General features: G+C 53.1%; 1 protein-coding gene across 1 annotated transcript in view; it reads right to left on the reverse strand.

Annotated features, from left to right (window-relative positions):
- The window catches only part of LOC140403402 (uncharacterized), a 960939-nt gene that overhangs the window by 892262 nt on the left and 51710 nt on the right, over positions 1 to 16967 (reverse strand). The window contains exon 5 of the mRNA XM_072491328.1: positions 15203 to 15277. Coding sequence (XP_072347429.1) covers positions 15203 to 15277 — 75 coding nt within the window. The remainder of the gene's footprint in view (positions 1 to 15202; positions 15278 to 16967) is intronic.

Consider the following 16967-nt stretch of genomic DNA (forward strand, 5'->3'; position numbering starts at 1 on the left):
CAATCATTGCCCCTTTACCCCAATCATTGCCACTTTCCCCCAATCATTGCCCCTTTCCCCAATCACTGTCCCTTTCCCCCAATCACTGCCCCTTTCCCCCAATCACTGTCCCTTTCCCCCAATCATTGCCCCTTTACCCCAATCATTGCCACTTTCCCCCAATCATTGCCCCTTTCCCCAATCACTGTCCCTTCCCCCAATCACTGCCCCTTTCCCCCAATCACGGTCCCTTTCCCCAATCACCACCCCTTTCCCCCAATCACTGTCCCCTTCCCCCAATCACTGCCCCTTTCCACCAATCACTGTCCTTTTCCACAATCACCGTCCCTTTTCCCCAATCACTGCCCCTTCCTCCCATTCACTGTCCCTTTCCCCGAATCACTGCCCCTTTCCCCCAATCACTGTCCCTTTTCCCCAATTATTGCCACTTTCCCCCAATCACTGCCGCTTTACCTCAATCATTACCCCTTTCCCCCATCACTGTCCCTTTCCCCAATAATTGTCCCTTTCCCCCAATCACCATCCGTTTCCCCCAATCACTGTCCCTTTCCCCCAATCACTGCCCCTTTTGCCCAATCACTGCCCCTTTCCTCCAATCACTGTCCTTTTCCCCCAATCACTGTCTCTTTAACCCAATCACTGTCTCTTTTCCCCAATCATTGCCCCATTCCCCAATCACTGCCCCTTTCCCCCAATCACTGCCCCTTTCCCCAATCACTGTCCCTTTCCCAATCATTGCCCCTTTCCCAATCACTGCCCCTTTCCCCCAATCACTGTCCCTTCCCCCAATCACTGTCCCCTTTCCCCAATCACTGCCCCTTTCCACCAATCACTGTTCTTTTCCCCCAATCACTGTCCCTTCCCCCAATCACTGCCCCTTTCCCCCAATCACTGTCTCTTTTCCCCAACCACCATCCCTTTCCCCCAATCACTGTCCCCTTCCCCCAATCACTGCCCCTTTCCACCAATCACTGCCCCTTTCCCCCAATCACTGTCCCTTTCCCCAATCACTGTCCCTTCCCCCAATCACTGTCCCTTTCCCCCAATCATTGCCCCTTTCCCTCAATCACTACCCCTTTCCCCCAATCACTGTCCCTTTCCCCAATAATTGTCCCTTTCCCCCAATCACTGCCCCTTTCCCCCAATCACTGTCCCTTTCCCCCAATCACTGTCCCTTTCCCCCAATCACGGTCCCTTTCCCCCAATCACTGCCCCTTTCCCCAATCACTGTCCCTTTCCCCCAATCACTGTCCTCTTTCCCCAATCACTGTCCCTTTCCCCAATCACTGTCCCTTTCCCCAATCACTGTCCCTTTCCCCCAATCATTACCCCTTTCCCCAATCATTGCCCCTTTCCCCCAATCACTGTCCCTTCCCCCAATCACTAACCCTTTCCCCCAATCACTGTCCCTTTCCCCCAATCACTGTCCCTTTCCCCCAATCACTGTCCCTTCCCCCAATCACTAACCCTTTCCCCCAATCACTGTCCCTTTCCCCCAATCACTGTCTCTTTCCACCAATCACTGCCCCTTTCCCCAATCACTGTCCCCTTTCCCCCAATCACTGTTCTTTTCCCACAATCACTGTCCCTTTCCCCAATCACTGCCCCTTTCCCCCAATCACTGTCCCTTCCCCCAATCACTGTCCCTTTCCCCCAATCATTGCCCCTTTCCCTCAATCACTACCCCTTTCCCCCATCACTGTCCCTTCCCCCAATCACTGTCCCTTCCCCCAATCACTGACCCTTTCCCCCAATCACTGTCCCTTTCCCCCAATCACGGTCCCATTCCCCCAATCACTGTCTCTTTCCCCCAATCATTGCCCCTTTCCCTCAATCACTACCCCTTTCCCCCATCACTGTCCCTTCCCCCAATCACTGTCCCTTCCCCCAATCACTGACCCTTTCCCCCAATCACTGCCCCTTTCCCCAATCACTGCCCCTTTCCCCCAATCACTGCCACTTTCCCCCAATCACTGTCCCATTCCCCCAATCACTGTTCTTTTCCCACAATCACTGTCCCTTTCCCCAATCACTGCCCCTTTCCCCCAATCACTGTCCCTTTCCCCAATCACTGTCCCTCTCCCACAATCATTGCCCCTTTCCACCAATCACTGTCCCCTCCCCCCAATCACTGACCCTTTCCCCCAATCACTGCCCCTTTCCCCAATCACTGCCCCTTTCCCCCAATCACTGCCCCTTTCCCCCAATCACTGTCCCATTCCCCCAATCACTGTCTCTTTCCACCAATCACTGCCCCTTTCCCCAATCACTGTCCCCTTTCCCCCAATCACTGTTCTTTTCCCACAATCACTGTCCCTTTCCCCAATCACTGCCCCTTTTCCCCAATCACTGTCCCTCTCCCACAATCATTGCCCCTTTCCACCAATCACTGTCCCCTCCCCCCAATCACTGCCCCTTTCCCCGAATCAATTCCTCTTTCCCCCAATCACTGCCCCTTTCCCCCAATCACTGCCCCTTTCCCCCAGTCACTGCCCCTTTCCCCCAATCACTGTCCCTTTCCCCAATCACTGCCCCTCCCCCCCAATCACTGTCCCTCCCTCAATCACTGTCCCTTTCCCCAATCACTTTCCCTTTCCACAATCAATGCCCCTTTCCTAGAATCAATTCCTGTTTCTCCCAATCACTGCCCCTTTCCCCCAATCACTGCCCCTTTCCCCCAATCACTGCCCCTTTCCCCCAATCAAGTCCTCTTGCCCCAAACACTGTCCCTCCCCCCAATCTCTGTCCCTTTCCCCAATCACTGCCCCTTTCTCCAATCACTGTCCCTCCCTCAATCACTGTCCCTTTCCCCAATCACTGTCATTCCCCACAATCACTGTCCCTTTCCCAATCACTGTCATTCCCCACAATCACTGTCCCTTTCCCCCAATCACTGCCCCTTTTCCCCAATCACTGTCGCCTTCCCCCAATCACTGCCCCTTTCCCCAATCACTGTCCCTCCCCCCAATCACTGTCCATTTCCCCCAATCACTGCACCTTTCCCCCAATCACTGTCGCCTTCCCCCAATCACTGCCCCTTTCCCCCAATCACTGCCCCTTTCCCCCAATCACTGTCCATTCCCCCAATCACCATCCCTTTTCCCCAATCTCTGTCCCTTTCCCCAATCACTGCCCCTTTCCCCCAATCACTGCCCCTTTCCCCCAATCACTGTCCATTCCCCCAATCACCGTCCCTTTTCCCCAATCACTGTCTCCTTCCCCCAATCACTGCCCCTTTCCCCCAATCACTGTCCCTTTCCCTCAATCACCGTCCCTTTTCCCCAATCACTTTCCCTTTTCCCCAATCACTGTCCCTTTCCCCCAATCACTGTCTCCTTCCCCCATCACTGTCCCTTCCCCCAATCACTGTTCCTGTCCCACAATCACTCTCCCTTTCCCCCAATCACTGTCCCTTTCCCCCAATCACTGTCCCTTTCCCCAATGACGGTCCCTTTCCCCCAATCACTGCCCCACTCCCCCAATCACTGTCCACTCCCCCAATCACTGACTCTTTCCCCCAATCACTGTCCCTTTCCCCCAATCACCGTCCCTTTTCCCCAATCACTGCCCCTTCCTCACATTCACTGTCCCTTTCCCCGAATCACTGCCCCTTTCCCCCAAACACTGCCCCTTTTGCCCAATCATTGTCCCTTTTCCCCAATCATTGCCACTTTCCCCCAATCACTGCCCCTTTTGCCCAATCACTGTACCTTCCCCCAATCACTGCCCCTTTCCCCCAATCACTGTCTCTTTTCCCCAATCACCATCCCTTTCCCCCAATCACTGTCCCCTTCCCCCAATCACAGCCCCTTTCCCCCAATCACTGTCCTTTTCCCCAATAACTGTCCCTTCCCCCAATCACTGTCCCTTTCACCCAATCATTGCCCCTTTCCCTCAATCACTACCCGTTTCCCCCAAACACTGTCACTTTCCCCAATAATTGTCCCTTTCCCCCAACCACTGCCCCTTCCCCCCAATCACTGCCCCTTTCCCCCAATCACGGTCCCATTCCCCCAATCACTGTCCCTTTTCCCCAATCACTGCCCCTTTTGCCCAATCACTGTCCCCTTTCCTCCAATCACTGTCTATTTTCCCCAATCACCATCCGTTTCCCCCAATCACTGTCCCTTTCCCCAATCACTGCCCCTTTCCCCCGATCACTGCCCCTTTCCTCCAATCACTGCCCCTTTCCCCCAATCACTGCCCCTTTCCCCAATCACTGCCCCTTTCCCCCGATCACTGCCCCTTTCCCCCAATCACTGCCCCTTTCCCCCAATCACTGTCCCTTTCCCCCAATCACTGCCCCTTTCCCCCGATCACTGCCCCTTTCCCCCAATCACTGCCCCTTTCCCCCAATCACTGCCCCTTTCCCCAAACTCTGTCCCTTTCCCCCAATCGCTGCCCCTTTCCCCCGATCACTGCCCCTTTCCCCCGATCACTGCCCCTTTCCCCCAAACACTGTCCCTTTCCCCAAACTCTGTCCCTTTCCCCCAATCACTGCCCCTTTCCCCCAATCACTGTCCCTTTCCCCAAACTCTGTCCCTTTCCCCCAATCACTGTCCCTTTCCCCCAATCGCTGCCCCTTTCCCCCGATCACTGCCCCTTTCCCCCGATCACTGCCCCTTTCCCCCAATCACTGCCCCTTTCCCCCAATCACTGTCCCTTTCCCCAAACTCTGTCCCTTTCCCCCAATCACTGCCCCTTTCCCCCAATCACTGTCCCTTTCCCCAAACTCTGTCCCTTTCCCCCAATCACTGCCCCTTTCCCCCAATCACTGTCCCTTTCCCCAAACTCTGTCCCTTTCCCCAAACTCTGTCCCTTTCCCCCAATCACTGCCCCTTTCCCCCAATCACTGCCCCTTTTCCCCGATCACTGTCCCTTTCCCCCAATCACTGCCCCTTTTCCCCGATCACTGCCCCTTTCCCCAATCACTGTCCCTTTCCCCCAATCACTGTCCCTTTCCCCCAATCACTGCCCCTTTTCCCCGATCAATGCCCCTTTCCCCGATCACTGTCCCTTTCCCCCAAAGACTGTCCCTTTCCCCCAATCACTGTCCCTTTCCCCAATCACTGTCCCTTTCCCCCAATCACTGTCCCTTTCCCCAATCACTGTCCCTTTCCCCCAATCACTGTCCCTTTCCCCCAATCACTGGCCTTTTCCCCGATCACTGCCCCTTTCCCCGATCACTGTCCCTTTCCCCCAATGACTGTCCCTTTTCCCCGATCACTGCCCCTTTCCCCAATCACTGTCCCTTTCCCCCAATCACTGTCCCTTTCCCCCAATCACTGCCCCTTTTCCCCGATCACTGCCCCTTTCCCCGATCACTGTCCCTTTCCCCCAATGACTGTCCCTTTCCCCCAATCACTGTCCCTTTCCCCAATCACTGTCCCTTTCCCCCAATCACTTTCCACTCCCCCAATCACTGACTCTTTCCCCCAATCACTGTCCCTTTCCCCCAATCACCGTCCCTTTTCCCCAATCACTGCCCCTTCCTCACATTCACTGTCCCTTTCCCCGAATCACTGCCCCTTTCCCCCAAACACTGCCCCTTTTGCCCAATCATTGTCCCTTTTCCCCAATCATTGCCACTTTCCCCCAATCACTGCCCCTTTTGCCCAATCACTGTACCTTCCCCCAATCACTGCCCCTTTCCCCCAATCACTGTCTCTTTTCCCCAATCACCATCCCTTTCCCCCAATCACTGTCCCCTTCCCCCAATCACAGCCCCTTTCCCCCAATCACTGTCCTTTTCCCCAATAACTGTCCCTTCCCCCAATCACTGTCCCTTTCACCCAATCATTGCCCCTTTCCCTCAATCACTACCCGTTTCCCCCAAACACTGTCACTTTCCCCAATAATTGTCCCTTTCCCCCAACCACTGCCCCTTCCCCCCAATCACTGCCCCTTTCCCCCAATCACGGTCCCATTCCCCCAATCACTGTCCCTTTTCCCCAATCACTGCCCCTTTTGCCCAATCACAGTCCCCTTTCCCCCGATCACTGCCCCTTTCCCCCAATCACTGCCCCTTTCCTCCAATCACTGCCCCTTTCCCCCAATCACTGTCTCTTTTCCCCAATCACCATCCCTTTCCCCCAATCACTGTCCCCTTCCCCCAATCACAGCCCCTTTCCCCCAATCACTGTCCTTTTCCCCAATAACTGTCCCTTCCCCCAATCACTGTCCCTTTCACCCAATCATTGCCCCTTTCCCTCAATCACTACCCGTTTCCCCCAAACACTGTCACTTTCCCCAATAATTGTCCCTTTCCCCCAACCACTGCCCCTTCCCCCCAATCACTGCCCCTTTCCCCCAATCACGGTCCCATTCCCCCAATCACTGTCCCTTTTCCCCAATCACTGCCCCTTTTGCCCAATCACAGTCCCCTTTCCCCCGATCACTGCCCCTTTCCCCCAATCACTGCCCCTTTCCTCCAATCACTGCCCCTTTCCCCCAATCACTGCCCCTTTCCCCCAATCACTGCCCCTTTCCCCCGATCACTGCCCCTTTCCCCCAATCACTGCCCCTTTCCCCCAATCACTGTCCCTTTCCCCCAATCACTGCCCCTTTCCCCCGATCACTGCCCCTTTCCCCCAATCACTGCCCCTTTCCCCCAATCACTGCCCCTTTCCCCAAACTCTGTCCCTTTCCCCCAATCGTTGCCCCTTTCCCCCGATTACTGCCCCTTTCCCCCGATCACTGCCCCTTTCCCCCAATCACTGTCCCTTTCCCCAAACTCTGTCCCTTTCCCCCAATCACTGCCCCTTTCCCCCAATCACTGTCCCTTTCCCCAAACTCTGTCCCTTTCCCCCAATCACTGCCCCTTTCCCCCGATCACTGCCCCTTTCCCCCAATCACTGCCCCTTTCCCCCAATCACTGTCCCTTTCCCCAAACTCTGTCCCTTTCCCCCAATCACTGCCCCTTTCCCCCAATCACTGTCCCTTTCCCCAAACTCTGTCCCTTTCCCCCAATCACTGCCCCTTTCCCCCAATCACTGTCCCTTTCCCCAAACTCTGTCCCTTTCCCCCAATCACTGCCCCTTTCCCCCAATCACTGCCCCTTTTCCCCGATCACTGTCCCTTTCCCCCAATCACTGCCCCTTTTCCCCGATCACTGCCCCTTTCCCCAATCACTGTCCCTTTCCCCCAATCACTGTCCCTTTCCCCCAATCACTGCCCCTTTTCCCCGATCACTGCCCCTTTCCCCGATCACTGTCCCTTTCCCCCAATGACTGTCCCTTTCCCCCAATCACTGTCCCTTTCCCCAATCACTGTCCCTTTCCCCCAATCACTGTCCCTTTCCCCAATCACTGTCCCTTTCCCCCAATCACTGTCCCTTTCCCCCAATCACTGCCCCTTTTCCCCGATCACTGCCCCTTTCCCCGATCACTGTCCCTTTCCCCCAATGACTGTCCCTTTCCCCCAATGACTGTCCCTTTCCCCCAATCACTGTCCCTTTCCCCCAATGACTGTCCCTTTCCACCAATCACTGTCCCTTTCCCCAATCACTGTCCCTCCACCCAATCACTGTCCCTTTCCCCCAATCACCGTCCCTTTTCCCCAATCACTGCCCCTTCCTCCCATTCACTGTCCCTTTCCTCGAATCACTGCCCCTTTCCCCCAATCACTGCCCCTTTTGCTCAATCACTGTCCCTTTCACCCAATCACAGCCACTTTCCCCCAATCACTGTCCCTCCGCCAATCACTGTCCCTCCCCCCAATCACCGTCCCTTTCCCCAATCACTGCCCCTTTCCCCCAATCACTGCCCCTTCCCCAAATCACTGTCCCTTCCCCCAATCACTGTCCCCCCCCAATCACTGTCCCTTATCCCAATTACTGTCCCTTTCCCCCAATCAATTCCTCTTTCCCCAATCAGTGTCCCTTTCCCCCGATCACTGCCCCTTTTCCCCGATCACTGCCCCTTTCCCCCAATCACTGCCCCTTTCCCCCAATCACTGCCCCTTTTCCCCGATCACTGCCCCTTTCCCCCAATCACTGCCCCTTTTCCCCGATCACTGTCCCTTTCCCCAAACTCTGTCCCTTTCCCCCAATCACTGCCCCTTTCCCCCGATCACTGCCCCTTTCCCCCAATCACTGCCATTTTTCCCCGATCACTGCCCCTTTCCCCCAATCACTGCCCCTTTCCCCGATCACTGCCCCTTTCCCCCAATCACTGTCCCTTTCCCAAAATGACTGTCCCTCCCCCAATCACTGTCCCTTTCCCCAATCACTGTCCCGTTCCCCCAATCACTGTCCCTTTCCCCCAATCACTGTCCCTTTCCCCCAATCACTGTCCCTTTCCCCCAATCATTGTCCCTTTCTTCAATCACTGTCCCTTTCTCCCAATCACTGTCCATTTCCCCCAATCACTGCCCGTTTCCCCCAATAACTGACCCTTTCCCCAATAGAACATAGAACAATACAGCACAGTACAGGCCCTTCGGCCCACGATGTTGCACTGAAACAAAAGCCATCTAACCTACACTATACCATTATCATCCATATGTTTATCCAATAAACGTTTAACTGCCCTCAATGTTGGCGAGTTCACTACTGTTGCAGGTAGGGCATTCCACGGCCTCACTACTCTTTGCGTAAAGAACCTACCTCTGACCTCTGTCCTATATCTATTACCCCTCAGTTTAAAGCTGTGTCCCCTCGTGCCAGCCATTTCCATCCGCGGGAGATAGCTCTCACTGTCCACCCTATCTAACCCCCTGATCATTATGTATGCCTCTATTAAGTCTCCTCTTAACCTTCTTCTCTCCAACGAAAACAACCTCAAGTCCATCAGCCTTTCCTCATAAGATTTTCCCTCCATACCAGGCAACATCCTGGTAAATCTCCTCTGCACCCGCTCCAAAGCCTCCACGTCCTTCCTATAATGCGGTGACCAGAACTGTACGCAATACTCCAAATGCGGCCGTACCAGAGTTCTGTACAGCTGCAACATGACCTCCTGACTCCGGAACTCAATCCCTCTACCAATAAAGGCCAACACTCCATAGGCCTTCTTCACAACCCTATCAACCTGGGTGGCAACTTTCAGGGATCTATGTACATGGACACCTAGATCCCTCTGCTCATCCACACTTCCAAGAACTTTACCATTAGCCAAATATTCCGCATTCCTGTTATTCCTTCCAAAGTGAATCACCTCACACTTCTCTACATTAAACTCCATTTGCCACCTCTCAGCCCAGCTCTGCAGCTTATCTATATCCCTCTGTAACCTGCTACATCCTTCCACACTATCGACAACACCACCGACTTTAGTATCGTCTGCAAATGTACTCACCCACCCTTCTGCGCCTTCCTCTAGGTCATTGATAAAAATGACAAACAGCAACGGCCCCAGAACAGATCCTTGTGGTACTCCACTTGTAACTGAACTCCATTCTGAACATTTCCCATCAACCACCACCCTCTGTCTTCTTTCAGCTAGCCAATTTCTGATCCACATCTCTAAATCACCCTCAATCCCCAGCCTCCGTATTTTCTGCAATAGCCTACCGTGGGGAACCTTATCAACCGCTTTGCTGAAATCCATATACACCACATCAACTGCTCTACCCTCGTCTACCTGTTCAGTCACCTTCTCAAAGAACTCGATAAGGTTTGTGAGGCATGACCTACCCTTCACAAAGCCATGCTGACTATCCCTGATCATATTATTCCTATCTAGATGATTATAAATCTTGTCTCTTATAATCCCCTCCAAGACTTTACCCACTACAGACGTGAGGCTCACCGGTCTATAGTTGCCGGGGTTGTCTCTGCTCCCCTTTTTGAACAAAGGGACCACATTTGCTATCCTCCAGTCCTCTGGCACTATTCCTGTAGCCAATGATGACATAAAAATCAAAGCCAAAGATCCAGCAATCTCTTCCCTGGCCTCCCAGAGAATCCTCGGATAAATCCCATCAGGACCCGGGGACTTATCTATTTTCAGCCTGTCCAGAATTGCCAACACCTCTTCCCTACGTACCTCAATGCCATCTATTTTATTAGCCTGGGTCTCAGCATTCTCCTCCAGAACATTATCTTTTTCCTGAGCAAATACTGACGAAAAATATTCATTTAGTATCTCGCCTATCTCTTCAGACTCCACACACAACTTCCCATCCCTGTCCTTGATTAGTCCTACTCTTTCCCTAGTCATTCACTTATTCCTGACATACCTTTAGAAAGCTTTTGGGTTTTCCTTGATCCAACCTGCCAAATACTTCTCATGTCCCCTCCTTGCTCGTCTTAGCTCTCTCTTTAGATCCTTCCTTGCTGCCTTGTAACTATCCATCGCCCCAACTGAAACTTCACACCTCATCTTCACATAGGCCTCCTTCTTCCTCTTAACAAGAGATTCCACTTCTTTGGTAAACCACGGTTCCCTCGCTCGACGCCTTCCTCACTGCCTGACCGGTACATACTTATCAAGAACACGCAGTAGCTGATCCTTGAACAAGCTCCACTTATCCAGTGTGCCCAACACTTGCAGCCTACCTCTCCACCTTATCCCTCCCAAGTCACGTCTAATGGCATCATAATTGCCCTTCCCCCAGCTATACCTCTTGCCCTGCGGTGTATACTTATCCCTTTCCATCATTAACGTAAACGTCACCGAATTGTGGTCACTGTCCCCAAAGTGCTCTCCTACCTCCAAATCCAACACCTGGCCTGGTTCATTACCCAAAACCAAATCCAACGTGGCCTCGCCTCTTGTTGGCCTGTCAACATATTGTGTCAGGAAACCCTCCTGCACACACTGTACAAAAAACGACCCATCTAATGTACTCGAACTATATCTTTTCCAGTCAATATTTGGAAAGTTAAAGTCTCCCATAATAACTACCCTGTTACTTTCGCTCTTATCCAGGATCATCCTTGCCATCCTTTCCTCTACATCCCTAGAACTATTTGGAGGCCTATAGAAGACTCCCAACAGGGTGATCTCTTCTTTCATGTTTCTAACCTCAGCCCATACTACCTCGAAAGATGAGTCCCCATCTAGCATCCTCTCCGCCACCGTAATACTGCTCTTGACTAGCAGCGCCACACCTCCCCCTCTTTTGCCTCCTTCCCTGAGCTTACTAAAACACCTAAACCCCGGAACCTGCAACATCCATTCCTGTCCCTGCTCTATCCATGTCTCCGAAATGGCCACAACATCGAAGTCCCAGGTACCAACCCATGCTGCCAGTTCCCCTACCTTATTTCATATACTCCTGGCATTGAAGTAGACACACTTCAAACCACCTACCTGAACACTGGCCCCCTCCTGCGACGTCAAATCTGTGCTCCTGACCTCTATCCTCTCATTCTCCCTTACCCTAAAACTACAATCCAGGTTCCCATGCCCCTGCTGCATTAGTTTAAACCCCCCCCAAAGTGCACTAACAAATCTCCCCCCCAGGATATTTGTGCCCCTCAGGTTCAGATGTAGACCATCCTGCCTGTAGAGGTCCCACCTTCGCCAGTTACCCAGAAATCGGAATCCCTCCCGCCTGCACCATCCCTGTAGCCATGTGTTTAATTGCTCTCTCTCCCTATTCCTCATCTCACTATCACGTGGCACGGGCAACATCCCAGAGATAACAACTCTGTTTGTTCTAGTTCTGAGCTTCCATCCTAGCTCCCTGAAAGCCTGCCTGACATCCTTGTCCCCTTTCCTACCTATGTCGTTAGTGCCAATGTGGACCACGACTTGGGGCTGCTCCCCCTCCCCCCTAAGGACCCGGAAAACACGATCCGAGACATCACGTACCCTTGCACCTGGGAGGCAACATACCAAACGTGAGTCTCTCACGCTCCCACAAAATCTCCTATCTGTGCCCCTGACTATCGAGTCCCCAATTACTAATGCACTGCTCCTCTCCCCCCTTCCCTTCTGAGCAACAGGGACAGACTCCGTGCCAGAGGCCCGTACCCCATGGCTCACCCCTGGTAAGTCCCCCCCCCCACAAGTATCCAAAGCGGTATACTTGTTTCTCAGGGGAACGACCGCAGGGGATCCCTGCACTGACTGCTTCTTCCCAGTCCCTCTTACAGTTACCCATCTATCTCCAATCTTTGGTGTAACTAATTCCCTGAAGCTGCTATCTATGACCCCCTCGGCCTCCCGAATGATCCGAAGTTCTTCCAACTCCAGCTCCAGTTCCCTAACTCGGTCTTGGAGGAGCTGGAGATGGCAGCACTTCCTGCAGGTAAAATTCAGCAGGGACACTAACGGCATCCCTCACCTCAAACATCCTGCAGGAGGAACATTGCACTCCCTTCCCTGCCATCCCTCTAACTTTCTACCAAGATCTGGCTAACAACTAAATTAAATTAAATTTTTTAAAAAATAATAATAATAATAAAATATGGTATTTACCTCACACCAATGGGTTTTATTATTAGGTTAGAGGAGGAGGGCGGGTGGGAGGCACTACACGTGTAGTGTCTCGGGTTTCCTCTCCACCAGAATTTATTGGTGAGGGTCTTCCCAGAAGTCCGCGGGTCGAACTTCCTGTTCCTGCCTTAAACACTAAAATTTTAAAAAAAGAAACAGCAAAGAGGGACCGAAAACGGGACCAGGTAAGTGTTTACCGCTGAAATTGACCAGCCTGCTCCTGTGAAGGTCTCCCAGAAATCACTAACGCACCGCTCCCGCTGAAATCGACTGGCCTGCTCCTGCAAAGACAAGTGTTTTTAAAGGAGAAACTTACCTCACAGAAATCACTTGCGCACTGCTCCCGCTGAAATTGACTAGCCTGCTCCGCTGCCGCTGAAATCGACTGGCCTGCTCCTGCAAAGACAAGTGTTTTTAAAGGAGAAACTTACCTCCCAGAAATCACTTGCGCACTGCTCCCGCTGAAATTGACTAGCCTGCTCCGCTCCCGCTGAAATCGACTGATTTCAATCACTGTCCCTTTCCCCCAATTACTGCTCCAATCACTGCCCCTTTCCCCCGATCACTGCCTCTTACTCCCGATCACTGTCCCTCTCCCCCAATCACTGTCCCTTTCCCCAGTCACTGTCCCTTCCCCCAATCACTGCCCCTTTCCCCCAATCACTGCCCCTTTCCCCCAATAACTGTCCCTTCCCCCAATCAATGTCCCTTTCCCCAGTCACTGTCCCTTCCCCCAATCAATGTCCCTTTCCCCAGTCACTGTCCCTTCCCCCAATCACTGCCCCTTTCCCCAATCACTGTCCCTTTCCCCAAATCACTACCCCTTTCCCCCAATCACTGTCCCTTTCCCCCAATCACTGTCCCTTTCCCCCAATCACTGTCCCTTTCCCAAAATCACTGCTCCAATCACTGCCCCTTTCCCCCAATCACTGTCCCTTTGCCCCAATCACTGTCCCTTTCCCCAAATCACTGCTCCAATCACTGCCCCTTTCCCCCAATCACTGTTCCTTTCCCCCAATCACTGTCCCTTTCCCCAAATTACTGCCCCAATCACTGTCACTTGGCCCCAATCACTGTCCCTTTCCCCAAATCACTGCTCCAATCACTGTCCCTTTCCCCCAATCACTGTCCCTTTCCCCCAATCACTGTCCCTTTCCCAAAATCACTGCTCCAATCACTGCCCCTTTCCCCCAATCACTGTCCCTTTGCCCCAATCACTGTTCCTTTCCCCCAATCACTGTCCCTTTCCCCAAATTACTGCCCCAATCACTGTCACTTGGCCCCAATCACTGTCCCTTTCCCCAAATCACTGCTCCAATCACTGCCCCTTTCCCCCAATCACTGTCCCATCCCCCAATCACTGTCCTTTGCCCCCAATCACTGCCCCTTTCCCCCAATCACTGTCCCTTTCCCTCAATCACTGCTCCAATCACTGCCCCTTACCCCCGATCACTGTCCCTTTCCCCCAATCACTGCCCCTTTCCCCCGATCACTGCCCCTTTCCCCCAATCACTGCCCCTTTCCCCCAATCACTGCCCCTTTCCCCCAATCACTGTCCCTTTCCCCCAATCACTGTCCCATCCCCCAATCACTGTCCTTTGCCCCCAATCACTGTCCCTTTCCCCCAATCACTGTCCCTTTCCCCGATCACTGCCCCTTTCCCCCAATCACTGTCCCTTTCCCCCAATCACTGTCCCTTTCCCCCAATCACTGTCCCTATTACCTAATCACTGCTCCAATCACTGCCCCTTTCCCCGATCACTGCCCCTTTCCCCCAATCACTGCCCCTTTCCCCCAATCACTGCCCCTTTCCCCGATCACTGCCCCTTTCCCCCAATCACAGTCCCTTCCCCCAATCACTGCCCCTTTCCCCCGATCACTGCCCCTTTCCCCCGATTACTGCCCCTTTCCCCCAATCACTGTCCCTTTCCCCCAATCACTGCCCCTTTCCCCCAATCACTGTCCCTTTCCCCCAATCACTGCCCCTTTCCCCCGATGACTGCCACTTTCCCCCGATCACTGCCCCTTTCCCCCGATCACTGCCCCTTACCCCCGATCACTGCTCCAATCGCTGCCCCTTACCCCGATCACTGCTCCAATCACTGTCCCTGAGCTTAAACACACAGACACTCTCCACAAATGCTTCGAATCGAATCCCCACTTCCGACTCTCTGGAAATATTTGGGATGTCTCGGGACATTGAATTTCGTCAGATGGGTTGAAGGAGCTGACTGATATGTTCCTACTTTCACTGTGCTCTCTGGGGCGAATATTGGGCAAATGCTAATTTCCTACCCATGACTAACCCCTTGAACAATAAGTGACCATTAATGCTGTGTGCGCTGTAGTCAGCAAGAACAAAGTGACCAAAAGGTTACATCACACATACATTCGTACAAGCATTTGTGCACATCACAGTGTCTACTTTGAACTGCATGAACATTCATTACATGGACTGTGTTAAAAGTCAGCAGCGAGGGACTTTGCAAAGAAGGGAGGTCAGAGGAATTCAGTCACAGGAGCCAAAGCAGTTCTTTCTTTGAAGTGGAGAAGGAGACAAAGGGGGTGGCACAAAGCTGGGAACTGTGGAAGGAAAGGTGGCACTGAAAGAGGCGTTGGGATCAGGGGTAAGCATGAGTGAGGTTGGAGCTGAGGCGTGGAGTTCCCTGCACACATAAGTGGAGATTGTTAATGGAAACAGCAAGGTTGTCTCCCCGTTGACTTTGTGGAATTACACCAAGTCCTGAGCAGACCAATGCAAAGAGTAGCTTGAGTTGGGGACACAAAGAACTATTTGACGAGCGTTCAACACTCACTGTTACTGTTCATCTGTGAGAGTCCCACATTGACGTCCGCCTGGGACACTCTCATTCTGTCGACCGCTTGTGTCACTGAAACAGAGGCAAAGATTTCGATAAGATCCCGGGAGAAACAGGTCTTGCTTTCCATCAGTGTTTGGCGAAGGCAAATGTTCCCACGTGATGGGCTGAATGGCCTCCAGGACCGTGTTGCCATTTGGGCTGATGGGGAAAGGTGCCGCAGGATGGAGAGGAATATTAGCCAGAATTTTCCAGCCGTGTGAAGCGATGGGTGTTTGATACTTCTCCCGAACAAGGAATCACCAATAGGTGTGTCCCGCTGGCCCCTTACGTCTTGCTGGTCCTCACCACCATGGCTGTGCCTAAACGTTGAGCTGCATGAGAAGCGATCAGGAATTGATTTGCATTCCTGGCTCAGTGGAATCACAGCTTCAATGCCTAGTGCCAGCCACACCTCCAGCTCCCTTCCTCTGTCTTATTAAAAACGGAACAAATTCGCTTGGTTTTACAAACACAATACTCAAAACACCCTGCCGCCATGCTGCCCTCTCCAGAATAGCTTATCTCAGAATAGAACTCAAACTGCTGTCACAGAAAAGATTACCCCAGCAGTCAAATGAAATGAAAATGAAATGAAAATCGCTGATTGTCACAAGTAGGTTTCAATGAAGTTACCGTGAAAAGCCCCTAGTCGCCACATTCCGGCGCCTGTTCGGGGAGGCTGGTACGGGAATTGAACCCGTGCTGCTGGCCTGCCTTCAAAGCCAGCTCTGTAGCCCTGTGCTATACCATCCCATTCTCCGTTTCTGAAACTGAGTGTTGATGCCAGGGCAGGATTGTGGACTTTCACGACAGCAAAACTGGCGCCGAACCTGGACCGATTCAGCAGCTATTGAGGGGCTCGCACCGGCGACACGTGGAACACAATCGATTGCAGTGAGAAACGGTGCCGGATTCGCCAGTTTTGCGATTGACACTCGGGAGGCTGACAAGCTGCAGCCGTTTATACACACTTCACTCCCTACACACACCATCCCAGCCAACAAGGTGGCACTGGTTGTGCTGGAGCCCATCCAGCTGTTGGGTCGGCTGGGGCCAGAGGGCACCTGGGAGGTGGGCTGGGTGGACATCTGTATGACCCGTGGCACGAAGTTCACAGCGGGGCTGTTAGCGGTGCGCGCAGCTGCATGGCTGCCTTGCCGGCTGCGGCAATGGTGCTCCGTGTCCATCTACCCCGACCCCACAGTCTACCTCTTGGCCACCCGCCGCTACTCCCCCCGGCCCTGGCAGAAGCCCCCCCGGCCAGCGGCACAACTGTCACTGTGGCGATGTTGGACCCTTTCCGTACCCCTCCTCTCTCTCCCTCCCACGGTCTTTTGAATGAGCAAGTGAACCGGCCCATCGGGAAGCCGCCTCATTGGAGGCGGAGCATCGCGGAGGCCCCGGGGAATACCGGGTCAGGCCCGCTAACGTTATGCCAACGGCGTTTACTGTACGTGTGGAGTGGAACGGATTGACGCCACTGTCGGGGCACCGGAGAATTGAGATTTGGTGTGAAACCGGCACCTGCCACGATTTCGGCGTCAAAACCCGATTCTCCGCCCAATCGTGTTTCCCGATTCTGCCATCGGCCGAGGGAGAATCCCGCCCAGTTTATCCCAGCAGTTTGAGACCTCCTGCAGTTATAGAATAGTTTATCCCAGCGGTGTGCATCCTCCTGTAGAAATATAGAAACGTAGAAAATAGGAGCAGGAGGAGGCCA

This window comes from Scyliorhinus torazame, chromosome 27 (assembly GCF_047496885.1).
Source record: "Scyliorhinus torazame isolate Kashiwa2021f chromosome 27, sScyTor2.1, whole genome shotgun sequence".
NCBI classification, from domain to species: Eukaryota; Metazoa; Chordata; class Chondrichthyes; order Carcharhiniformes; family Scyliorhinidae; genus Scyliorhinus; species Scyliorhinus torazame.